The 25,875-nt window shown below is 45.0% G+C and overlaps 1 protein-coding gene across 3 annotated transcripts in view; it reads right to left on the bottom strand.

Moving 5' to 3' along the window:
- The window catches only part of Rgs3 (regulator of G protein signaling 3), a 140,887-nt gene that overhangs the window by 97,958 nt on the left and 17,054 nt on the right, over positions 1 to 25,875 (bottom strand). For 2 of the 3 annotated variants that reach the window (XM_090330473.1, XM_090330472.1), the window contains 4 exons: positions 13,073 to 13,123; positions 10,134 to 10,192; positions 8,816 to 8,910; positions 7,658 to 7,726 (listed from right to left, as the gene is read on the bottom strand). In XM_090330473.1, the coding sequence (XP_090186599.1) occupies positions 7,658 to 7,726; positions 8,816 to 8,910; positions 10,134 to 10,192; positions 13,073 to 13,123 (274 nt within the window). Of the gene's footprint in view, positions 1 to 7,657; positions 7,727 to 8,815; positions 8,911 to 10,133; positions 10,193 to 13,072; positions 13,124 to 25,875 lie in introns of those variants that run through there. The other variant, XM_090330474.1, reaches the window with a different exon arrangement.

Raw genomic sequence — 25,875 nt, 5'->3', positions numbered from 1 at the left:
ACTAGTCTTCAATGAAAAAGTGAGAATAGGAGGCCCTGAGTTCAAGCTCCAGCACAGACACATACACACAACACACACACAGAAAAAGAAGTTCAAAACCATCTTATGGGGTTCTCAGTGCTGGGAGGATGTGTGAGTTGGTCTTCACAGGGAATCTCAGACCCATCCTGAGCTGAGAATTCTCAAGCAAGAGGAAAAGTATGGGTCCATGGTTCAAGAATCTTTGTTTCAAGTCCTGAAACAAAGGTAGTTCTTAGATGGCTGCTGGAAAAGTTCTGAGCACATCCCAACACACAAAGGTCTTATGACCCATCTGACCTGGCTGCCTGCGGGGGAGGCAGGCATGAGCCAAGCTCAGGCTCACAGAATGTCACACTGTGGCAAGAAACAGAGTTCAAGTTTGGTCTTCTTTATTTACAGGAATCCAAAATTCCTGAAGAATCTCCACCAATCCAGGACTGATTAACATCTGACAGCTTGTAATAATGATTATATAGATAATAACAGCATACAAAAAACTTGCTATGTTAAAGAAAGTTTACAAAGCTGTAGTTAATAAGAGTCCTACACACACACACACACACACACACACACACACACACACACACACACATGATTTATAATGGTTGAGAGGGATCATTAAGGATTTTTGTTTCCTTTGAGTTTATACTATCTTTGAATTTTTTTTAAACAAATAAGCACTACTTTTGTAATCAGAGGGGGAAAAAAGCAATAGAAATGTTTCTTGAAGGGGCTGGGAGTTTGGCCTAGTGGTTAAAGTGCTTGCCTAGCATGCATGAAGACCCGGGTTCAATTCCTCAGTACCACATACCAAAAAAAAAAAAAAAAAAAAAAAAAAAAAGCCAGAAGTGGTGCTGAGGCTCAAGTGGTAGAGCTCTAGCCTTGAGAAAGTCCAAGGACAGTGCTTAGGCCCTGAGCTCAAGCCCAGGACTGGCAAAAAAAAAAAAAAGAAATGTTTCTTGAAGTACTTCTATTGTACCTTATCCTGCTTTATTTTCACATTAGAGTTCTTTGTGGGTCATCTTAGGATTTGCTTTTATTTTTTTAATTTCCCCAGTTCTTCTCTTTCTTACTGAATCTCCTAAGTCATTCTCCTTGACAGACAGACTTAGTAAGTACTAATGAAGAGACGTCGTGGATATTTAGACTAGCCGTTGAATTTGACACTGGAAGGGATCCCACAGGCAAGGGGTTTGGGCTGTCCTGTGAAGCAAACATCAATGCCCACATTGGAATGACTGCCTAATTAAGCAGTAAATGCCCTCAGATGTGTCAGCCCCTCCTCCCCACCTGCCCAGAGGGTTGGTTGTTCTATGGTGCAGGGCCCAAGCAGCTCTGATTAGCCATTCACCAAAGAGCCTGCCTAACATGTGGTCTCCAGGGCTTGAACCTGGGAATCCAAACTCAGTTAGCCCAAGGTGGGGTTCAGATGGAGGAGCTTGACGAAAGTTCTCCATGGATCCTGTAGACCCTTACCCACGCCTGCCACAAACAGGGACCAGGCATCTAGAAGGTCTCCATAAATACACATTGTTTGAATTTTCCAGAAAGGTTGGCAACTTACCACCTGAATATCCTAAAGAAGACATCACGTAGCTGAGTCTGGGACAGGGATGAAGGGTGCTAAGGGAGTGGTTCTCAACAGAGAACCACCGCCATCTCTCACCAGCTGTTTCTTCAGCTGGGCACCATCTGTTCCCCTTCTTCCTTGCCCTCCCACCCCACAAGGCCACATTAACACCTACTGCCCAAGGACAGATACAGTCACCCCAACAAAGCAGCCTCTCCTCATCCACCTTTCCTAGCCCTAAACAAGCATTCTTCCTTCTTGGAAACAGGAGAAAGCAGAACTAGCAGGCAGTGGCAGCAGCTGCAGCCAGCACACAAGCAGCAGACATTCAGAAAGCGGCCACTGGGGACAGGACTTCTGGAGACTTTGCCAAGCAACTCCTTCAATGTCCTGCTTGTCAGCACATTCAGGAGATTTTTGCATGGCATCTAGATGCTGTGCGCTCTGCTCTTGTGCTGGCAGTGGCTGAAAGTTTTTATATCCTCAGGCTAGTGCATTAGCTGGAATAACTGCTGCCTCTCCCCATTCTTCAATAAGTGGAGTTTTTATTCCCTGGTGCTGTTACAGAATGCTAAATGGTTAAGAGCATCCCTTGAGCTTTGCTTCCTGCTAAGGGGCCTCCAATGATTTCATGATCATTCAGGCAGAGTAAATTGTCACAATTAACATCCACGAGCAGGAACCTCTCTCTGCATATTCTGCAATTAGCTCCTTTTCAAGGCTGCTTTTGAGGACCCTACTGAGGAAGAGCACTGCTTTTGCAAGCAGCCCGGGTATATGGCAATCCACCCGCCAGTTTATCAACTGGGGCATGGATGTTCATGTAGGAGAGGCCTGCGATTTCCCTAGGTACGGAGTCTCTGGAACCATGCCTGATCACTGCTGACTGCCAAGGCCTGAGATCCAGGCCTGGTGTGCTCAGAGAAGGTTTGACAAATGAGGGAATTCACAAATGAGGGAGTCCACAGCTGGCAGCACTGGGCAAGGAGCTTGCAGGGTTAAGGAAACAAGACAAACAGGAATTTAAGTAGCCGTTCAAGCCATCAATACAGAACCTGCCCCAAGACAGGGTGAGATTGACAGATGAACAACACAGGCAACAAATTGCAAAGGCCCAGGAGGCAGGAGGTTGTTTAGGACAGAGATGCTTGAAGGAAACCCCAGGAGTTGAGCCAGAAAAAATGAGAGGAAGATCTTTTTGGATGCACACTGTGAGGTTATGCAATCTAATCTCAGCTTCATTTTAATTTGATGGCTTAATTTTGACTACCTACTTTTCTATTCACTTTTCCCCATTAGGTTCTGTATTTGTCACTGGTCGTGAGCTTTCTGACACAAAGCCACTGTCCATTTCTAAAACTGAGTATAGGGAAGAGGATGCCTACAGAGCTCAGAACAGGGCCCTCTGTAATTGGAGATTATATGTTGTATAAAGATGATACATTATATCATAGATTATGCATTATATATGTGCACATACATACATACACATTTTTAACCTGTAGTATGCCACTATAATTCCTTTAAGATTGTTTTCTGGCTACAAATTCTCTCCTACCTGCCTCCATGGTACTAGGGATTGAACTGAAAGCCTCATACTTGCTAAGCAAATGCTTCTCTACCACTTGAGCCATGCCTCCAATCTTTCTGGTTGGGGGATAGGATCTTGTGACTTTTCCCAGGCTGGTGTTAGACTATAAGCCTCCTACCTCCATCTCCTTAGTTGAGGTTACAGCATGAATAACCACACTTGGCCAGTTACAAATCCTAGCAAATGCTATAATTAGTACTAGCAATATCTACTGAAAATATCTACAATTTTAAAAGACCCACAGAACCTTGAAGCTGAAGTAAACCTTACAGGGCACTGCATTTTGCAGACAAGGAAACTGAGGCCCAGAGCTGGGAAGAGTCTGGCACCTAGCCTCTGCACATCCTCTTATCTCTCTTGTATGATTTTATGACCATCACTGGAGGATCTGAGGATTCGTGAACTCTTATCTCCTACCAGTTTCAAAATGTACACCATGAGTCGGGCACCAGTGGCTCATGCTTGTAATCCTAGCTACTCAGGAAGCTGAGATCTTAAGATACTGGTTCAAAGCCAACCAGGGCAGAAAAAGACTCCTATCTCTAATAAACAAACAAAAAAAAGCAAAAGTGGAGCTGTGGCTCAAGTGGTAGAGCACAATCCTTGAGCAAAAGAAGGTCAGGGACAGTTCCTAGATCCCGAGTTCAAGCCCCAGGTCCAGCCCACATGCACGCACACACGCACACACACACACACACACACACGCACACACACACACACACACACAGTTTATCATCATATCCTATATTTGACTAGATGAGTTATATAACACTGCCCTATAGCTCAAAAATGCAGCCTTAGAACTGAAAAGCAAGCCACTGACACCAAATGAACATGACTTCCAAGTCATTTATCATCTGTGTAAGGCCTGTGAGCATACTGTGATGTGTGGGCAGGTCCACAGGCTTGCTGCCAGACAGCCTGCATTTAAAGCTTGCTTTCTCTCCATTCGAGCTGTGCTGCCTTGGGCACGTTACATGACCCTTCTGTGCCTGTTTCCTTACCTGTGAAAGAGCAACAGCAACATACCCTTCCAAGGATGCTGTGAGGATTAGAGAATGCACAGCTTGTGCTCGGTGTACACACATAGTAGTGTTTAGGTACACACTTCTTATCACTTTGAGCCAGGCCTTTAGAGGGATAATAACTCGTCTCCCTCAGGGTAGTTCTGAGGACTAAATGAAGTAGTATATAGAAAGTGCTTGGCACAGAGACTAGCTTGGTGAATGCTTCCTTCCTTCCTTCTACAATTGTCTTTCATGTTGCTGAGTTGAATGTCTTTTAGAGAATACAATTTGATTTGGGAACAATTCAGCACTGCCCATTTCCCATGATTACTCTCAGTCCGTCTTCTCCAAATCAGAGACCTTCTTGCTCAGTTGGATCCACAAAGGAGAATCCACTTAGGAGCCTGGAGGGAGGCTGGGCTGTGCTGGCAGCCCGGGCCTGTCTCGGCCTGCCCTGTCCTGCTGGAGCTCTGGTCCAGACTGTGACCATGAGTCTGGCTGTGTTTTATTGAATAAGGAATCTCACTTTCCCAAAATAGGCAACAAGTGGAGACATTGCCGTGGTCACGCCGCCTCCCCAGAGACTGACTCATTCTTCCTCCCGGCCTCACTTTCCCTTCCAAAAACGTGACCTGCGTGATGGATGCCTTCAGCGGCTCCACCACTCATTCTGCCCCTGCAGAGGGAAGGACTCTGGAGGCGTGGCCTCCCCAGCAGCTTGCTGGACATCTGCAGAGACCACCACAGCCCCCTTCAAGGTTTCCTCAGCATTTCCAGCCCTTCCAAGGCAGATCCTGACCCCTGGTCCCTGCCACTCTGTGCTCCCCTCTCTGATCAGAACTGCTCCACTGCCTTCATGGGCATGGCTCCATACCAGCCTCATAAGCACAGATAATCTCTCTCTCTCTCTCTCTCTCCCATCTCTCTCCATCTCCCTTTTCCTTTCTCTCTCTCCTCTTCATCTCCCTCTCTCTCTCCCTCTCTGTCTCTTCCCATTCTCACCTGGCTCCTCTCCTGCATCTCACTAAGACCCACTAACCTTCCTCTCTACACTATGCCTGGCTTAGAGGTCACCACCAGCTACCCACGAACTTTCTTTGACTTCTCCACTTGTTCTCACAATGAATACTATTTGGCAGTACTGAGACTGGAACTCAGGGCCTCATACTTGCTCGGCTTGCTTGCTGGCAATGTACCACTTAGCCATGCCACTTAGTCTGCTTCTTTTTGGAGGGGGATGGGTCCTGTGGCTTGAACTCAGGGCCTGGGCATGGTCTCTGAGCTTTTGTATTCAAAGCTAGTGCTCTACACCACTTGAACCACAGCTCCATTTCTGGCTTTTTTGTTGGTGGTGGTGGTGGTTAAGCAGAGATGAGTCTCTTAGACTTTTACTATTCAGATGGGCTTCAAATTGCAATCCTCAGATCTCAGCCTATTGAGTAGCTACGATTACAGGCATGAGCCACCAGCACCTGGCTTCTTGTCTGCCTTTTGCTGGTTATTTTAGAGATGTAGTCTTATGGACTTTTCTGCCTAGGCTGGCTTTGAATTGCGATCCTCAAAGGACTTACCCTCCTGAGTAGCTAGGATTACAGGTATGAGACACTAGTGCCTAGTACTTCCTATTAATAATAGTAAATGCTACTAAGCATTGGGAAGTATCTTCCAAATAGATCCTGATTCCATACTCTCTTCTCTATCCCAAATCATCTCTCTCATCCAAAGACGTAGCATTTCCACAGACACAGATTGCACATCATCATTGCCTCGCTTGATGCCCAGTGCCTCTCAGCGGACAAACAACTTCCTTAAAATGCACACTCCTATACCCTACCCATGAAGGTTTGGAGTTCATCTATCTGATGTGGCACTTGGGAGCCTACATTCTTCACAAGGGCCTCCATGAGATTCATACACAGACAGGACTGTGAACCACTGGCCCTCAGGAGGAAACCTATCTCCAAAGATAACTACAGAGCCACCTGATTTGCCTTTCACTTGACCTCCACAACCAACAACAATTTCTTCAAATAACTCCTCACTCCTCCCCTCTCCTCACACTCCCTCATCTCTAATGGGTAAAGGGCTGGATCCAACTGCCTGGACTCCCATCCTGGTTTCACTGTTCACTGCCTGTGTGGAGGGATAGAGCGATGGAAGGATGGAGGGATGGGTGGATGGACAAGGTCTACCGTACCACGAACATCACACTGTGATGAAAAGCAGGTGCTCAATGAAAATAAATATACTTCCTTCTGAGGTTAAATGGGGCCAAGCTTTTAAAAATATACTAGCTAATAAAATATAGGACTATACGAAGCATTTAGGGATTAAGGATGTAGCTAGGTTATCAAAAGAGTGCTTGCCTAGCTTGTACAAGAGTTCTAGCTCTAACACACGCACGCGCACACGTGCACACACACACACACACACACACACACACACGCATCCAACATTTCCCAAGTCTACACTTGGGTTGCACTGCCTTTTATTCACATAAGCCCCTTTTCAGTCTCATTCAGCTCTGTGACAGCTTGACAAATTACTGCCCTCCCCATTCCAGATTCTTTAGGCTATCTCTGCTAGCTGAGCCCCTGCTGCTCACAGTAGGTGATGCCAGTTAATTGCTCACACTCCTCCTTCCTTAGCAGCCAATCCTTGCTCTCTTATTCACCTCCCTGGGACTCCTCCCCTGCTCTGCACTAGCTGCCTTTACTACCCTCATCTGCTCTCCTAGGTCCTATCTGGCCCACCACATCAGCCTGATTGGATTCTGCCACACAAAATGTCCACCCTCTAGAAGCACCTTCTCCTGGGCTTCTTGGGCCTCTCCTACATATCCCTGTTTCATTGTCTTCTATGCTGTGTCCTGCATGGAGCACCTCCCAGTCTTCTCTCCTGCTACAACTCTCCCCCTCTGCTCAGGTTCAAAATCCCTCTTTCCCCATGAAGCCCTCCTGGAGCAGCTCAGCCCTCAGCACGCTCCCCCTCTTTCCTCCCCTCCCTGCCCTGTGACTCACTTTTTTCTTTTAGTTAGTCCTGTGCTCAGTTCTGTTAGACTAAGAGTTCTGTGTTGACTAAGAGTGATACGGGCCCACCCAGTTTTCACTAGCTGCACAGTCTTGTGGAGCTGGGTAGGTGCATGTTGTTACTATAATCCATCTCCACACAGCACCTAACAGTGTGTCCCTTGAGAGCACAGAGGCCAGGTGTAGGCTCTGCTAGGTGGTGCCCCTGCTGGCCAACACAATGCCTTGCTGATAGCCAGTGCTCAGCCAATGCCCACTGTAGACAAGGTTGGAGTGATGGAGATGGGGTGGGGGTTGGAGCCGGTGGAGGAGACAGCAGTCTCTTCAGTTTAGTCACAACCACTCATTTATCCAGAATGCTGAGCCCCTTCTGTGTGGCAGCCACCTGATGGTCATAGCCCAGAGCAGGATCTCAGTCCAGCTCAGGGCATCTCCTCACCTGGTTGTACTGGCCCTGTTCCATACGGTAACCAGAAGACGCTTCTGATGGACCTCCTCTGGGACAGGACTAGGAAGCAAATCAGATGATCCAAGGGTTAGGAGGGTTGAGTCCCAGGCCAGACCCCTGGAGGAGGTCACGATTGTCAAATGTGGCAAGATCCTGAGCAGCTAATATAAAAATATATGTATAGGGAGGGTAATGGGTACCAAGACATGTGAAAGGGTATCAATGTATGTGAATTAATGCACCTTCTATCTGGCAAATATCATGTAACCCTTTTATTAATTACAATAAAAAATTTAAAAAATATATGTATATCTATACTGCAAATTGTGGGAGGATAAGCACTTACATGCAGAACAGAGATTACATTACATTGTTAAAGGACAAAGGAGATTACATGACACCATTATAAAACAATCCCATTCTGTAAACATGCACAGAAATCCACACCCACACAAATGAAAGGAGCCCATGAGAAATGCACTTGGCAGAGCTGAGCATTGGAACTAACAAGTATTTTCTTCATTTTGATCATTTCCATTAACTCATTTTTTTTCTTACTACGTAAAGTTACCTTGTGAAGTGAGAACAACCCCAAAACATTATTATTAATTTTTACTAATAGGAAAAGGCCCAAGGACCATGACATTCCCATTGGCCCCAGCATTCAGAAATGGAGGAGATAAATAATAAGCACATCTACCACACTGCTAGGCATTTTCACATTTATAGCTCTGAGCTCCCATGATGAGTCTATTATTAGCCACACTTTATAAATGAGGAAGCCCAGGCTCAAAGAGGTTACAATTTTAAATAAAAAGGAAGAGACTAAATGTCCCCCTGTCTACCTGGAATATTCTCTCTGCTGAAGGCAAAGGTTTAGCCAGAGGCACACTGGGAAATGACCCACACATTTCAGGGGCTACTTGACCCCAGGCTGGGCTTGTCATTATGAGACCCAGCCAAGTGATGTCTTCTCACCGTGGGCCCCTAGCCAGGGGATGAAGGGCATGAGGAGGGCAAAAACAAAGACATCCTTTACAAGTCACTATTTTTCTGCTTAGATCTAGTCCTAGATCTGGCAACCAGTTTCCAGATAAACCCTCCCTCTCTCTCCTGTCAAGGGCTGGCCCAGCTGCTCCAGACACTTACAAAAAGAAGTGCTCATGGAAATCAGGGTCTCTGCAGTCTGGAACTGTCTGTGTCTTCTGACATCGTGCTCCATTGTCATCAGGGATCAAAGAGATCTTGAATGGGTGGAGGGGAGGCACATTAGTTGACCTCCTAGACATGTAATCGCCTTAGCACAGCTGCTAACTCTGTGTGTCTCCAAGCTACAAACTTCCATTGTCCTGCACACCAGCCTCTACAGAGGACAGAATGGAGTCCTTCCAGATACTGGAAAAGAACATGGGACCCAGAACCAAAAGTTCTGGAGTTGTGGTACCACCATCCAAGATAGCAGCCATAAGCCCAGCTAGAACTGTTATTATTTCTTCCCCCAGACAGGGGAGTTTCCATACTTGATACTAGCAAAAACCATGAAGAACGGCCATTTTTTTAGATAGGTGTGGGTGGCTTACACCTATAATCCTAGCTACTCAAGGGGCTGAGATTGGAGGATCACAGTTCAAAGCCAGCCCAGGCAGGAAAGTCCAGGAGATGCTTATCTCCAATCAACCACCAGAAAATCAAAAGTGATGCTGTGGCTCAAAGTGGTAGACCACTAACCTTGAGTGAAAGAGCTCAGGGACAGTGCACCGGCCCTGGGTTCAAGCCCCACAATCCCCCTTTTCCACCAAAAAAGAATCTGACATATATCCTACAAAATTAAGAAGAGTAAGGAATGAGGTGGGTGGTGGAGGGATGAGTAAGACTAGTGAAAGATATATTGTATTGACATTGATCAATATATATTGTATTCATGAACTGTTAAATAGCAACTTCATTGTACAACTACCTCTCTCTCTCCCCCCCCCCCCCTCTCTTTTGGTCAGTCATGGGGCTTGTACTCTGAGCCTGGGAACTGTCCCTGAGCTCTTCAACTCAAGGCTAGCATTCTACCACATTGAACCACAATGCCACTTCCGTTAATTGGAAATAAGTGCCTCATGGACTTTTGTATCCAGGCTGGCTTTGAACCGCGATCCTCAGATCTCAGTCTCTGAGTAGCTAGGATTACAGGTGTGAGCCATCAGTGCCCAGCAAAATCATCTTTTTTTAAAAGGCCAATATGTTGGAAAAAAATTTTTTAAAAAGTTCCAGCTCTTGCCCAATGGCAAAAAGAAGGAATCTGTTCTAGCAGGGGGCCTAGTGAATGCCCACCGACACCATGAATGAAGGGCAGGACCCAAATGGACCTCAAATGGCCCCAATTCCACAGCTGTGCTGGGACCTTGGGGCGCTAATTTAGTGACATGCTTCTCGATAATCCCTCCCCCAACCCACCACTTCTAGCCCCATCACATACCTTCACATAGGAATCACAGACGCCAGGCTCTCTGCTCATCAGGCCTTTGCCTTCAATGACTAAAAGAGAATTAGAAGTTGGAGTCAATGCATGGGAACACACACACACACACACACATTAAAAGATCTGAAAATTACTACAGAGCTTACCTGGGAGTGCTAGGGTGGTGTACGACTATCTATCATAAGAACAGTTATGGAATTACAGAATACTTTCTACTCTTGGAATCTTACAGCTGGAAGGGAATTTAAAATGTATTGAGTCGGGCCCATTTCTGAATGGAAAAGGCAGCTACAAGTGGGCCCAAAGGACTAAGAAACTTGTCCCAAATCTCAGAGCCCTGGGAATGGCAGTTGGATTTACAGCCCAAGTCTCCTGGATCTTGGTACCATCCAAGAGTACCTTCCAGGATGGAGGAGCCATGCTGGAGAACCCCCTTGCCCTGTGAGCTATGCAGGTGATCTGTCAGTAAGTCGCAAGCTGGAGCTCTAGAGAGATTGTATGTGAATTCCACCACTTACTAAGCATGTGCTCAAGTGAAGTTTCCATTGCCTCTGTGAGGTTGGATTTTCCAATCTCCCCTAGATAGTCATGCTAACATGTACTTCACATGATGGTCCTGCCCATTAAATGAGGGCATGCATCTAGTGTGTTGGGTAGAATAGCTGACAAATGAAAAAAGAAATAAAGGGAAGATGAGAGTGTGGTGGGGACTGATCTGTGTGCCTGAGACCCACAGAAATCAGACAATGGGCCTGAGCTTGTGTATGCTTTTGTGTTTGGCTTAGATGGAACCCCAGGGCTTGGCTCACACGGAGCCCCCAGTAGTCTGAGGCCTGAGGCCTGGGAAGCCAAAGGATGGAGCGGGGATAGGCTGGAAGGGCCTGAGGGCCTGCCACTGGGGACAAGCCAAAGCAAACTGTGAAGGACAAATGGAGCCACAGCAGCCAAGATGCATTTTGCAAAAACTGTTTGCACAGCTGGAGTTGGACCTGCAAGCAAAGACCCCCCCTCCTTCCTGGTCCTTGGGAACTTCACCTCAGAGGGGCCCTTTCAGGCCAGAAGCAGAGGACCCGGGCGCCTGCAGGTCTGCTCTGCCTGTATCCTAGCTACAGTTCCTGCCTGTACCCACGCTCCCCAGGACAGGAGCCAGGTCGGGTGACCTCCTGGGTCACCAGGCCAGCAGTAGCAGGGAGGCTGACCTGCCCCACCTCAAGGCACTCCCATCCCGGTGCAGAGGCCAGTCCCCAGGGTGGCACTGTGTATCCAGGCTGTACTAAGAACATAACACAGGAAGCCACAAACGGCCCAGGCAGGTGGGGGGGGTCCTACAAGGAAAAAAAATAAGCAAAAATGAGTCTTCCTTCCTGAGGCCTAATAATGTCAGAGGCAGCCATATTTCTGCAAAAGCAGAGGGAAGGAATGTTCTTACACTTACACACACACACACACACACACACACACACACACACACCTTTTTTTTAGGAAGATTATTGCAAGCACATGGAATAATATGCTCCTTGTGCAAAGGCACAGAGGCATGGTCAAGTAGGATAAATTTATGGAGGTACCAGTAACTGAATAGAACAGGGAAGTAGAGGCAAGAGCTAAGGAAATGGGAGAGACAGTCAAGGCAAGTTCAGACAGAAGGAAGACCAAATGGATAAATGGACTGGTTAAATATAAGTCGCCCATGCTATGCCTCAAGTCATGCTATACAGTTCTTCCAATCCATCATGAACTCTCAGACCCCAGGGCCTTTGCACTTGGAGCTGTCCCCCATCCTCAGCTTCTCCCCCTGGATTAAGCTTGTCCCACATTTGGGATGGCGTGTGGATGTTACCAGCTCTGCCAAGCACACTTCGGCATCCCACTAGCACCACCATATCCCCATCCCTGAGGCAGACAGCCAATGTTCAATCTCTTGTTTTGAAAGAGATGCTTTTCTATTTTATTTAACGGAGTCTTATACATAGTTTATTATTTGCTGAGCATTTGACCAATATGAACTCATGTAATTCTTACATTAACAACCCAGCCTTATACTTTCTGTTATCACTACCATTTGACAAAGGAGTAAAAGGTCATTTAGCAAAGTATCAGAGCCAAAGCATAGATTCGAATAGGCTGGCTCTGAAGACTGGGATCCTAACCCTGACACTGTGGTACTGTCAATGAAAGAAGAAATGAGTAAGGAGGAGATAAGACAGAAGAAATGAAGCAAGACCTAGTGAGGGGGTAGGGAAGCCCTCTGTGGCCCCGCTGCTCTTATATGGGAATTTAAGTGTCAGAAACAGAGAAGCCACATTTTGAGAGGTCAAATTAGGAGTCTTTATTAGAAAGCTGGCAACGAAAGACCTGCAACCCAGAATGCTGTTAACAGAAAGTTTTTAAAGACAAAAACCACATGCTTGAGGTGGGACTGAGCCTTAACAAACGTGTTAAGCAAAGCAAGCCACATCAGGGAATACACAGGGTGAAGCAGAACTTTCCATATAGGGGACCCATCAGGGGTGAGCAAACCAACCTATCTCGGGTAAATCAAGGATGAGCATTTTCTGTAGCTAAGCTTTTGTGGGGCTAAAGAACATGACTTCTGCGATTCAAAGAATGGCCTATCACATCTCTTGGCTTTTCAGAGCGGGGTGGAAAGCACCCTCCACCCACCCAGCAAGGCACCAGGATGGCAACAAGAACAAGACATTGTTACTTAGACCCAGTATCCTTTGTCACTGCCACCTACTGAGGACAGAGGCTCCTGAGGAGGATCAGGGAAATGCCAGGACAGGGGTCGGTCTATGGAGACAACCCAGGCAATGTCCATTGTCACTCCATGGTCAGGGAACAAACAGCATGGGGAAACCAAGGCCCCCACCCACTCCAGGCAAGAGGGAACAGCCTTCCCCACCACTCCCTCCCCCTGCCCATGCCATACTCACTGTGGAGCAGCAGAACCCGGTCCTGGGCATCGATACACAGCTTCAGCTGACCTAAGAAAACAATACAAGCAAGCTCGCTTTGGCTTCTGGTGAGGGAAATGGAGTAATAGTGGAAGGGGTGTCTTGAAGCCATTCACAGATGCCCAGGGGCTGCTTGCAAGGGACCTCAGTGGCCCCCTGGCTCCTCCTTTCCTCCTCTGCAGGGCCTCCAGCCTTGGCCCTCCAACCAAGCTGGTTCACATTAGTGACAGAATGCTCATTTCTGCACAAGGTGGCCCAAGAGGCCAGATGTGGTGAGCTCCTGTTTGCCTGCAGGTGGCAGCAGTGTTGGTGGATATAGAGAACCGCACCAGGGAAGGGGGATCTCTGGCAGCTAAAATGTAAATGTATATATACATCCTCCAGGCTAGCAACCTGCATCCCAGCTCCCTGTCAGACATAAACTGCACAGACCACATAAACTGCACAGTCTGGCTCCACACGTGAAATCAGGAAACATTGCAAAGGCTTGATAAATCTGTTTCTTGATATAAAAAGGCTACCAGATATAGTAGTATACACCTGTAATCCCAGCACTTGGGAAGAAAAGTGACATAAACCATTCATAGCTGTATTCTGGAATAGAATGAGCTGGTTCTCTATGGCCTGGCCGAAAATATTGTTTGGAAACTTTTTTTGATTTTTTTGGGGGGCCAGTCCTGGGCTTGAGTTCAGGGCCTGAGCACTGTCTTTGGACTTTCTCAAGGCTAGAGCTCTACCACTTGAGCCTCAGAACCACTTCCAGCTTTTTTTCTATGTATGTGGTACCGAGGAATCGAGCCCCGGTCTTCGTGCCTGCTAGGCAAGCACTATACCACTAGGCCAAACTCCCGGCCCCATGGAAACTTTTTGAAAAGGACACATGGCAGAACAAAACATAGCTTCTCTCTCACTCTCAATCTCTGTCTTTCTCTGTGTGGTTGCATGTATATATATATATATATATATATATGTGTGTGTGTGTGTGTGTGTGTGTGTGTGTGTGTGTGTGTGTGTGTGTGTTCTGAAATTGTATCAGATTAAAAAGGGAGATTGCCTAGAGGGCGTGAATGAATGAATCAATTAATTTATTAATGGAAGAGGAAAATATGAAAATTACAGACCAGGACTGGGAGTTTGGCCTAATGGTAGAGTACTTGCCTAGCATGCACAAAGACCCAGGTTCGATTCCTCAAACATACATTGAAAAAGCCAGAAGTAGTGCTATGGCTCAAGTGGTAGAGTTCTAGCCTTGAGAAAGCCCAAGGACAGTGCTCATGCTCGAAGAAGAGGAAGAGGAAGAGGAAGAGAAAGAAGAAGAAGAAGAAGAAGAAGAAGAAGAAGAAGAAGAAGAAGAAGAAGAAGAAGAAGAAGAAGAGGAAGAAAAGAAGGAAGAAGAAGGGGAAGGGGAGAGGGGAGGGGGAGGAGTAAAAAAGAAAGAGATTCATTTTTCTCTTGGCATATCCTGATTTTATTAAATAAAAGGAAAATAAAACAACTGACAGCTAGACACTGGTGGCTCATGCTTGTAATGTGATAGTTACTCAGGAGGCTAGGTTATAAGGATTGTTCAAAGCTAGCCCAGGTGGGAAGGGAAAGGATGTACCTGTTCCATCTATAACACCCTTCCTCCAACCTCAACTATAAAGAGAGCTCCCGCCCAACGACTAGAGCCAAAAAATGGCCTCCTGTGATGGATGTGGCTCTGCCAGCTCTCTTCTCCCTGAAGTCCAAAGTCTTTTCTTAGCACAGAGACCTCCCTTCATTGTTCTCTGGAGATGCCTCCCAAATCAGGAATGATCCTAGGACTTGTGCATTGCTGCTAGTTCGAGAAAGGGTAGGCAAGGTTTGGAGAAGAAAAGGGGTGAAAGCTCCGTGTCTCATAACCCTGCATGAGTCACCCAGCTGTGGTGACCTGGCTGTGCTCACATCCTCACTCTGTGAACCTGCTCATCAGAAGCAATTCAGATGTCAGCAAATCCTGGTCCAACCCTCCCACCCCTCTGAGTCCCCACTGTGCCCCTGCCCAGCACACTGCAATCAGATGCCCAGAAGGCCCATTTCCGTTCCAGCCTGACTAACCCCCGCCCTCTCAAGTCACCAGAGTCCATGGCTGGGAGTGGAACCTAATGACAGAGGCGCCTACATCTTCAAGCGGTGATGGGATAATGCCATGGGTAAGGCGGTCCTTGGATGAAAGCCTCCATGAGAATCCAGTGTATGATTATCTCAAGATCTGAGCAGTTGCCACTTTAGGGCTCCATGGAGCTGAGAAGATTCCTACAGAAACATCCAAGAGAAGATGGAAGAGAGCACTCTGGAATGATCAGATCAACCCTACAACATCTATGCTTAGAATGAAACACTATGCAAAGCCAGCTGGGGTCCAAACACGTTTATATTTCCAAAGCCCTGGGAACCATGGCATATTGTACACCACCACTGACCTAATAATGGCCTTCTCCTAGAAATCAAGAAGTCCCCCTGGCCAAGTGTGATGACACATGTCTATAATCCCAGTTCTGAGGGAAGTGAAGGTAGGAGGATCATGACCTTCCAGCCCCAGGCAAAAGCGAGATCTTACTTGAAAGTAATAACCATCATCACCATCAAAAGCATAAAAGGGCTAGGGAGATGGCTCAGGTGGTAAGGCCCTTGTCTAGCAATCTTGAGGACCTATGTTCAAACCCAGTACTACCAAAAGAGAACAACAGCAACAAAAAGGAGTCTCCCAACATAAATGTCCAGTTAATCCACTGGAAACACTTGCTGAGCCCTACATGTGGCCCTGAGGGAGGGAGAACAGATCAGAGCCCTCAGAGGGTTCCCAGCCAAGTGGTTTGACAGGGATGTGAACAACACAGAGGCTGGGGCTGGAGTCAAGAACAGGCCTGGGGTGAAGGCAGAATTCAGATGAGTCTATGAGCTCCAGGAAGCTGCTATTGCAGGCCCTGAGCAATAGTCTTGGGGGAGGGGTGACAGGTTTATCTTTCTCCCCCTTTTATAACAAATCAAATCAGAAGACCAGGTTCCAGGTTCCCTAGTCCATTCCCTGGCCCACAGATGAGGATAGTTAAACACCAGTCCTGGTGTTTGAACTCAGGGCCTGAGCACTGTCCTTGGGCTTTCTCAAGGCTAGAACTCTACCACTTGAGCCACAGCACCACTTCTAGCTTTTTCTATGTATGTGGTACCAAAGAATTGAACCCTGGTCTTCATGTATGCTAGGCAAGCACACTACCACTAGGCCAAACTCCCAGCCCCTCTCCTCCTACCATTCTTTTCCACTAAATGTCCAAGGCCTCTGAAGTTACCCAAACTCAGCTTCTTACCAGAGCCAGAGCTAGAACAACCAGGCTAGAGATGGAGCCACTTTGAGCTCTGTGTTCAGGGTAAGCCCAGAACCTTTTCTAGAGGGCATAACTCTGCCTGACTCCTTCCAGCATCTTTCCTAGACCCCCGTATTCCAGAACCCACAGCTATCTAAAAGACCCCTCTTCCTCCAATAACCAGTCACTGCTAATACAACTCTTCATGGCTCTCCTTACCAACAGGCAGCCAAGGAGATGGACGTCTCCCAAGACTAAGTCCAGAGAAATGAACCACTGAGAAGTGAGGCTGAATCCCTGAGGTCTTCAGCTGGGTTAAACAATATCAAAGCAGGATGTGGCCCTCTATGTCTCTGGACATTTCATTTGTCTGATTTCTCCTCCACACTTGGAATGTGGCCCATGGGAGCCCCCAGAAGTATTCCAGCTTAAGTGCCTAAAGCCATCCTCTTGTGCAGAGGCCCTGGAGAGGGCAGCTCCCTAGGGATTGTAGTTGGCCAAGCCTATCTACAAAAGGCCACAGCCATCAGTGCCAACACAGGCTGCATGCCCTGTAGACCAGGGAACAGGGGCCCAAGGGCAAATCAAGTTAGAACAGGCAGGGTCCCCTAGGGACAAGAAAATGCCAGAAGAGGGTAAGTTTCAGAAAGCATGAAAAAGCAACATGCTCAAATTCTTCTGGGCACAGGACTGAGAGCTGCAAATTCATTGGGCACCATGCAAAGGACATGAGAGTTAGCAAAAATTAAAATGGGGCGGGGGAAGGATGGGAGGGTGATGGGACAAAAGCTATTCTGGTTCTATTGCTTATTTGATTGACATGGCTTCCTATGAAATATGATGTCAATGTGACTTCCCAAACTAGTTTTCCTTCCAGAAACATTGCTCTGGCCAGCAGAAGTCTTAGAGTTCACTCAGTACAACCTAATCAATTAATATTCAGGCCTCTTAATGAATTAGATTGCTGTGGATTGTTCACAAGAAATTGTAGGGCCCAAGAAAGCCAGTAAATTAACATTTCTGACTCTAACAGTTAGCATCTGACATTGGCTGCACTATAACACCACCCAAGTCATTCTGAGACTCAGCCTCACAAATGCCATATTCCCAACCCTGCCTCTCTTCCCTACCACAGACATAAACCAGACACTCGACCAGACCCTAGCCTAGGAGAAGGCAGGCACTATTTATCCCTCCTTACTAGGGTCTCAGAACTCGACTGCATGCCTTTTATTTGTTTTATTCTTCACAAGTTCATGAAATAATTTCTATTTCAATCCTCATTTGCAAGCAAAGAAACCAAAGGTGAAGGGTAAAACAGGTTATCTGGGTGGCATGGTCTGCAAGAGCTGATATTTGAATGCATATAAGTAGCCAGGCCCAGGCCTGTGGTGGGTTTAAATTTTGCCCACAAGGCTGGGCACTGGTGACTCATGCCTGTAATCCTAGCTACTTAGAAGGCTGAGATCTGAGGATCACAGTTCAAAGCCAGCCCCAGCATGAAAGTCCTGAAAGTCAGTGAGATTCTCCAATTAACTACCAGAAAACCAAAAGTGGTACTATGGCTCAAGTGGTAGAGGACTAGCCTTGAGCTGAAGTGCTCAAGGACAGCACCCAGGCCCAGAGTTCAAGCCCTACAACCAACAACAACAAAAATGGATAATCTTCAAGATCCAGCATGAGCTGGATGTTAGTGATGTACTTTGGCTGGGGGGAGGGAAGGTGGGGGGTAGAATCATGTGACAACAAGTAACTTTCAAAGACAGTTATAATAAGCATTAAAAGTTCCTTTATTTAAAAAGGGGGGAGGACTGGGAGTTTGACCTAGTGGTAGAGTGCTTGCCTAGCAAGCACCAAGACCCAGGTTCCATTCCTTGGTACCACATACATAGAAAAAGCCTGAAATGGAGCTACTTAGAAGGTTGAGATCTGAGGGTCACAGTTCAAAGGTAGCCCAAGCATTAAAAAGTCCAAAGTCCGTGAGACTCTTATCTCCAATTAATCACCAGAAAACCAGAAGTGGTGCTGTGGCTCAAGGGGTAGGGTGGCAGCCTTGAGCTGAAGAAATCAGGGACAGCACCCTGGCCCAGAGTTCAAGCCCCATGACAAAGAAAGAAAGAAAGAGAGAGAGAGAGAGAGAGAGAGAGAGAGAGAGAGAGAGAGAGAGAGAGAGAGAGAGAGAGAGAGGAAGGAAGGAAGGAAGGAAGGAAGGAAGGAAGGAAGGAAGGAAGGAAGGAAGGAAGGAAGGAAGGAGAGAGAGAAAGGAGAGATAGAGAAAGAAAGAGTCCTACTGGTTTAAATTCACCAATTTCAAGTATGTGGTTTGTTGTCCTTGCATATTCACAGGACTGTGCAATCCCTTTCCATTACTTAATTTTAGAATGATTTCATCCTCTCCAAATAATATTTGCATCATTCCCAGTTCCCTTCTTCCACCCTCCCTTCCACTGCCCGAGACCCTGTCAACCATTCATCTGTTCATTTCTCTATGGATTTGCCCATTCTAGACATTTCGGGTAAATGGAATGATAAACACATGGGCTTTTGTGACTGGTTTTACTTAGCGTAATATCTACAAGATTTACAGTGTATACTGTAGTATACACTGATAATTTCATTCCTTTTTTCATGTGTGTGTGTGTGTGTGTGTGTGTGTGTGTGTGTGTGTGTGTGTGTATTGGTATCAGCTGTCAGGCTGGAACTCAGGGCCTGGGCACTGTCCCTGAGCTTTTACACTCAAGGCTAATGCTCTCGCACTTGAGCTACCAGCTCTACTCCTGGCTCTTCTTTTTATTTATTTTATTATTTTTTTTTTTACAGATTTTTGGAGGTAGGTGGGGACGCGTCGGGGTTTTGTTTTGTTGTTTTGTTTTGGGGGGTTGCATTCACATTTGTATCACTTGCTCAAGGTCATGAGGCAACCAGAGGGGTCAGCATAGAGCTTCCCCTCTTTCCCAGCATCATGTGAATAAGCAAACCCCAGAAACTCCCTCAAAGAACCAGGCCCCAGCTGACATCTGGGCTATGACCTCCAGAAGTTCCCTAAGCAAAAGTAATCCCTCAATTCTCCTCGCAAGCTCTGGACACAAAATAGTGCAATAATAAATGTTGGTCTGTTAAGCCAATAAATATTGGGAGACATTGCCTCCATAATTAAGTCACTTAAATTGGATCTCAATTCTAACGCAGCTTTTCAATTTTAAAAGTTGAAATGACAAAACACTATTTGTTCTGTGGTTTTGTTTCGATTTTTGTATGCTCTTGGGCTTGAACTCAGGACCTCTCACTCCTACTTGGATATTTTACTCAAGGGTGGTTCTACCACTTGAGTTATACCTCCATTTCCAGCTTTTTTGCTGGTTAATTGGAGACAGTCTCACAAGACTTTTCAGCCTAAGATGGCTTCAAACCAAGATCTTCATATCTTAGTCTCCTAAGAATCTAAGACTACAGGTATGAGCTACCATTGTCTAACTAACAAAATAGTTTTAAGATATACCAGTATTAAGGAACTTAAACTTTTTTAATTTTTATTATCTTACTAAAGAATGTTAAGGGGCCAGAAGTTTGGTTTGGTGGTAGAGTGCTTGCCTAGCATGCACAAAGACCCAGGTTCAATTCCTCGGTACCACATACATAGAAAAAACCAGAAGTGGTGCTGAGGCTCAAGTGGTAGAGCTCTAGCCTTGAGAAAGCCTAAAGACAGTGCTCAGGCCCTGAGCTCAGGCCCAGGATTGGCAAAAAAATAAAAATAAAGAATGTTAATAGATGAAAACCACATCATTGCCACTAAACTGCAAGATGTGAAATTGAAACATATTATCCAAACGGTAGCCCAGGACCTTCACACTGCATTACCTGAAGAGCAAATGTTTTGATTAATACATTTGTATACAATGTGTAAATTTTGTATAGAATGTCTATTTGTATACAGTGCTACCATGTGTAGAAAACTTACAAAATCCTGCTTTCTGTGATGTTCCTTTGCATTTTTTTGCTTTTGTCTCAAGGTTAGCACTCTCCCCTTGAGCAACAGTACCACTTCCGGGCTTTTTCTGTCTATGTGATACCCAGGAATCAAACCCAGGGTTTCATGCATGCTAGACAAGCACTCTACCACTAGGTCACGCTCCAGCCCTTTATGATGATTTAAAAACCACAAATACAGGGCTGGGAGTTTGGCCCAGTCGTTAAAGTGCTTGCCTAGCATGCATGAAGACCCAGGTTCGATTCCTCGGTACCACATACATAGAAAAAAAAAAAGCTGGAAGTGGTGCTAAGGCTCAAGTGGTAGAGCTCTAGCCTTGAGAAAACCCAAGGACAGTGCTCAGGCCCTGAGCTCAAGCCCAGGACTGGCAAAAAAAAAAAAAAAAAAAAAAAAAAAACAAAAAAAAAAACCCACAAATATAAATCAAATTTTAAGTCCAACATTGTCAGTTTTGTAAACTACTAACATCCCCATCTATTTAATATTAAAACTTTTTCTCCATAATTAATTAAATATGTGGCCTTTTATAATGCAAGCATCTGTTATATACTTGCTTATTATAGCCTTCAGCCATATAAGGGAATCTATAATTTATTTTCATTGTATTTTTCATTTGCGTTATGTCTCAAACTACCAAATAAGATTTTCCACAATATAACACTGAAGAAAGAACTTGAGGAAGACTAGAAATATGGAAAAACTTTCCATGCTCATGGACCAGAAAAATGAAGATTAAAGAAATAACTATATTTCAAAAAGCAATCCTTAGTTTCAATGCCATTCCTCACCAAAATAGATTTTGAAAATAGAAATTCAATACTAAATATTCTATCAAAGCATACAAAATGCAGAAAAGCCAAAGCAATTCTGAACAGAAAGAGCAATTGCTGGGGCTACCACCACACATCTGTCATCTAAACTACAAGGTGATAGTAACAAAACCAGCATAGTACTGGTACAAAAACCAACATGTAGATCAGTGTAATTGGCTGAGCAAATAATATGCTTGTTCCTGTTTGGAAAAGTAGAAGTCCATGGCTCAAACTTTTAGAGCCATTTCCAGTTTTCTGATGTTTAATCAGAGCTAAGAATCTCATGGACCATTCTGTCCTAGCTGGCTTCCAACCACGATCCTCAGATCTCAGACTCTTGTATAGCTAGGATATAAGCATAAGCCACTGGCACCCAGCAGCAAGCCACATTTGACACAGAAAAAAAACAGTGGAACCTACCTCTGTAAAATTATTTGCAAGTATGCAGGAAATTTATTTTTTAAAGTGGCTATCAAATTGGATACTAGCTGCTCACACCTGTAATCCTAGCTACTCAGGAGGCTGAGACCTGAGGATCATGGATAGTTCAACACCAGCCCAAGAGGAAAATCTGTGACACTCTCATCTCCAATTAACTAGCAGAAAAGCCAGAATTATAGTTGAATTTGTTTGTTAAGGTTCTCATTTATAATACCTTTAAGTCAAAGGGAAGAAGGAAAAATAGACTTTTCTTTTTTGCCAGTCCTGGGCATGAGCTCAGGGCCTGAGCACTGTCCCTGGATTTTCTCAAGGCTAGGGCTCTACCACTTGAGCCACAGCACCACTTCAGGATTTTTTCTATGTATGTGGTACCGAGGAATCCAGTCTGGGTCTTTGTGCATGCTAGGCAAGCACTCTACCACTAGGCCAAACTCCCAGCCCTGGAAGAATAGAGTTTTAAGGAAGAATATATTTCCTGTGTTTACAGAATGTATATGTGAGACAGAAACAGAGACAAAGAGACAAATATAGAGTCAGAGAATCAGAGAGAAGGAAAAGAGAGATGGAAGAATGGAGGGAGGGAGAAAGAAAAGGAAAGAAAGAAGGAGAGAAGAAAGAGAGAATTTCATGTTTATGTCCTTTATTTTTTTCTGATGTTGTAGGTATATTAAACACTAGCTGTAAAATGTAGTGGACTAGTCCCTTGCTTGCTTGGCCATAATTACACAGAAATACACTGACACACAGCTGTTCTATGACTTTTGCTTTGCTCTATCATTTGGTCAATAGTGCTTAAACTGCTTGAAAAAAGAATCCCTGATTCACTACCACATTGTTGGTGGGAATGTAAACTCATTCAACCACTATGGAAAGCAGTATGGCAGTTCCTCAAAAGACTAAACATAGAGCTCCCCTATGACCCACCAATTCCACTACTTGGCATTTACCCACTCATCCAGAAACAAGGACATACTAAATCCACTAGCACAACCATGTTCATTGCAGCACTATTTACCATAGCAAAGATATGGAACCAACTCAGACGCCCCTCAGTTGATGATTGGATCAACAAGATGTGGTATTTATACACAATGGAATCCTATGCTGCCATCAGAAAGAGCAACATCGCCCCATTTGTAAGGAAATGGAAAGACCTGGAAAAAATCATATTAAGTGAACCAATCATATTAAGCCAGACCCAAAGGAACATAGGCTCAATGGTTTCCCTCATTTGTAATAATTAGTACAAACCTTGGACTCTCCTAGCAGAGGATTACAATAGCTCATATAGGCCATATAGGATAGGGCTACATGAAAGGACTTCCAGGATATGGAAACAAGAGCCATATAATGTGTGATTGTTGTTCTTAATGTACTATGTTATTTCTCATCTCTTTGGTTGTCTTTTGGTTATTCTCATATTGTTACAGTATCTTACCTTGTTATCTGGTATATTGTATATATGTTTATTTGAAATAGGAAAGGGAAGAGGGGCAAACAAGATGAGGGGAGTGGGTGGTAGGAAGGAAATGGGGACAAAAACATGAGAAGGGGTATCAATGTGTGTGAAGTAATGTATCTTCTATCTGGCAAATATAATGGTAACCCTTCTATTAATTACAATAAAAATATATGAAAAAGAATCCCTGATATTAATTTCTTTATTTAAAAAAAGCCAGAAGTGAATCTATGATTCAAGTGTTAGAACATCACCATTGTGCAAAAAAGCTAAGGGACAGTACCCAGAACATGAATTCCAGGGGGCAGAAGTGGAGACAAGGAATTATCAACAGTCCTAAAATGTTGAGGAATTTCTGAAAGCTTTCAAGCAGATGGACTTAGAATGACAGAAAAACTCAGAATGACCAACACATTATGAGTTCCTCAGAAATGGATGTGTGTTCCAAGCCAGGCCTGGCAAGTCTGTCAGGCTCGGAGTGGTAGCACTGGAAACAAGGATTAATGGGCAACTGGCAAAGACACATTGCAGGCCATCACAGGGAACAGCTGGGCATCTGTGCCAGCTTCCTTCACACTACAGAAAACAGACTGCTCATCTCTGTGGCTTCCAAAGAGAAGCAGTAAAGGAAGAAGGCTCCCATAAATACTGTTCTGCCACAGCAAACATGGAGAAAGGAAAAGTTGCTTAGCCAATCTGTGCCATTCGCTGGTCCATTCCATCTTCATAGCCAAATCTCCTGGTGACTCAAAGACTCCAGACATCCCACTAGATGCTGTATTTAGAGCTGTTTCCTACAGTTTCCATCCTGCCAGTTCATTGTGGGCAGAAATTTCTAAAGAGAAGAGGGTGTGCCATCCATACCCACAGCTACCTGCAGCCAGCCCATCATCTCCCAGCCCACACACTGTTCTTTCCTCTGACCATTCCCCCCTTCTGGTCTACCTAGACCTCAAGTGGGTTCAACCAGATCCCAAGTGCTTTAATAATTTGGCTTATCAGTTAAGCAAATAAGTTTATATCTCTTCAAGAAGATATTCTATAAATATTGATCTGATATTTTGTGAACTTGGGTTTTTATTTTCTATATAAAATATGTCTAGAATTTATAGGGAAAATTAAGGGATGCAGAAAAGCCAAAATAACTTTGACAAACACTAACAATCTTGAAAGATTTATGCTTCCTGAATATAAAGCAACCGTAATCAAGACAGCAAAACAGATCAATAGAGTAGAATTGAGAGTCCAGAAATAAACCCATGAGTCTGTTATCAATTACATGTTAATAAAGGTACCAAGATCATCTGATGGGAAAATAACAGTGTTTTCAATAAATGGTGCTGGAACAACTAGATGTGCCAAGTGGTAGTGCATTTGGCTAGTTTGTACAAGGCCCTGGGTTTAATCCCTAATACAAGACCAAAAAGAAAAAAAGGAAGAAAAAAATAAAGAACTGGAAAAATTAACTCTAATTGGACCAAAGACACAAATATAAGAGTAAGAATGGCACTGTGGCTCAAATTGGTAGAGCACTAGCCTTGAGCAAAAAAGCTCAGGGACAGCACCCATTCCCTGAATTTAAGCCCCACAACCAACCAAAAACAAAAGGATTTTGCTGGGTGCTGATGATTCACACTCATAATCCTAGCTACTCAGGAGGCTGAGATCTGAGGATGAGTTCAAAGCCAACCACAGCAGAAAAGTCCCCATGAGATTTTTATCTCCAGTTAACCACTCAAAGAACAGAAGTGGAGCTGTGGATAAAGTGGTCGAGTGCTAGCCTTGAGCAAAAGAGGTCTGGACAGCGCCCAGGCTCCAACCAACAATAACAACAAAAGGTTAGGGACTAGCTGGGGCGAAGTGGCTCACACCTGTAATCCTAGCTACTCAGGAGACTGAGATTCTGAGGATCAAGGTTCAAAGCCAGGGCACTAAAAACCAAGAGACTCTTATCTCCAATCAACCACTAGAAAACTGGAAGTGGTGAGGTGACTCAAGGGTAGAGTGATAGCCTTGAACTGAAGAACTCAGGGACAACACCCAGGCCAGGGGTAGGGCGGTAGCCTTGAGCTAAAAGGACAGTGCCCAGGCCCAGAGCCCAAGTCCCATGACCGACAAAAAAAAAAAAAAAACCAGAAAGAGAGAAAGATTCGGAAAATCTTTTAGAAAAAAGTTCTATGACTTTAGATCTGGTCATAGATTGAGGTACGACATTAAATGTATAAGCAACAACAACAATAAAAGACCAGGGTGCCAAGGTTCAGCTCATGATTATAATCCTAGCTGCTCAGGAGGCTAAGATCTGAGAATGACACTGGCAACCTGTATGACTTAACAGAAAAACTTGAGGAGAAACCATGTAAGAACTGGACACTCCCCATGCCTGCTCACTCATGCCTGCCTTCTACACTTGGCCCACAGATGCCCATTCAAAAGCAGCTAGAAAGGAAAAGGAGTGGGCTATAAACTTACATAGAATTCTATCTCAATTTTGTTAAGAGGAGAGAAAAACATATAATGATAATTACTATACCATACATAGTAAAAGAATGAACTATTACTGACACTATTTACTTTGGGAGGGAAGTATAACATGAACTCAGAGCCTTATGTTTGTACCACTTGAGCCTACATTCCAGCCTATTTTATTTACTTTGTAATCCGAACACAGCTAAGATAGAGGCTCAGTGCTTTCTGACACTGTTTCCTGATCATTCCCAGCCTCTCTACATCTCCCTCATCTCCCAAAGTCCCCC

The sequence above is a fragment of the Megascapheus bottae genome, chromosome 3 (assembly GCF_031878675.1).
Source record: "Megascapheus bottae isolate mThoBot1 chromosome 3, mThoBot2.hap1, whole genome shotgun sequence".
Lineage (NCBI taxonomy): Eukaryota > Metazoa > Chordata > Mammalia > Rodentia > Geomyidae > Megascapheus > Megascapheus bottae.
The sequence above is the reverse complement of the archived record's forward strand: the minus strand, read 5'-3'. Positions and strand labels throughout refer to the sequence as shown.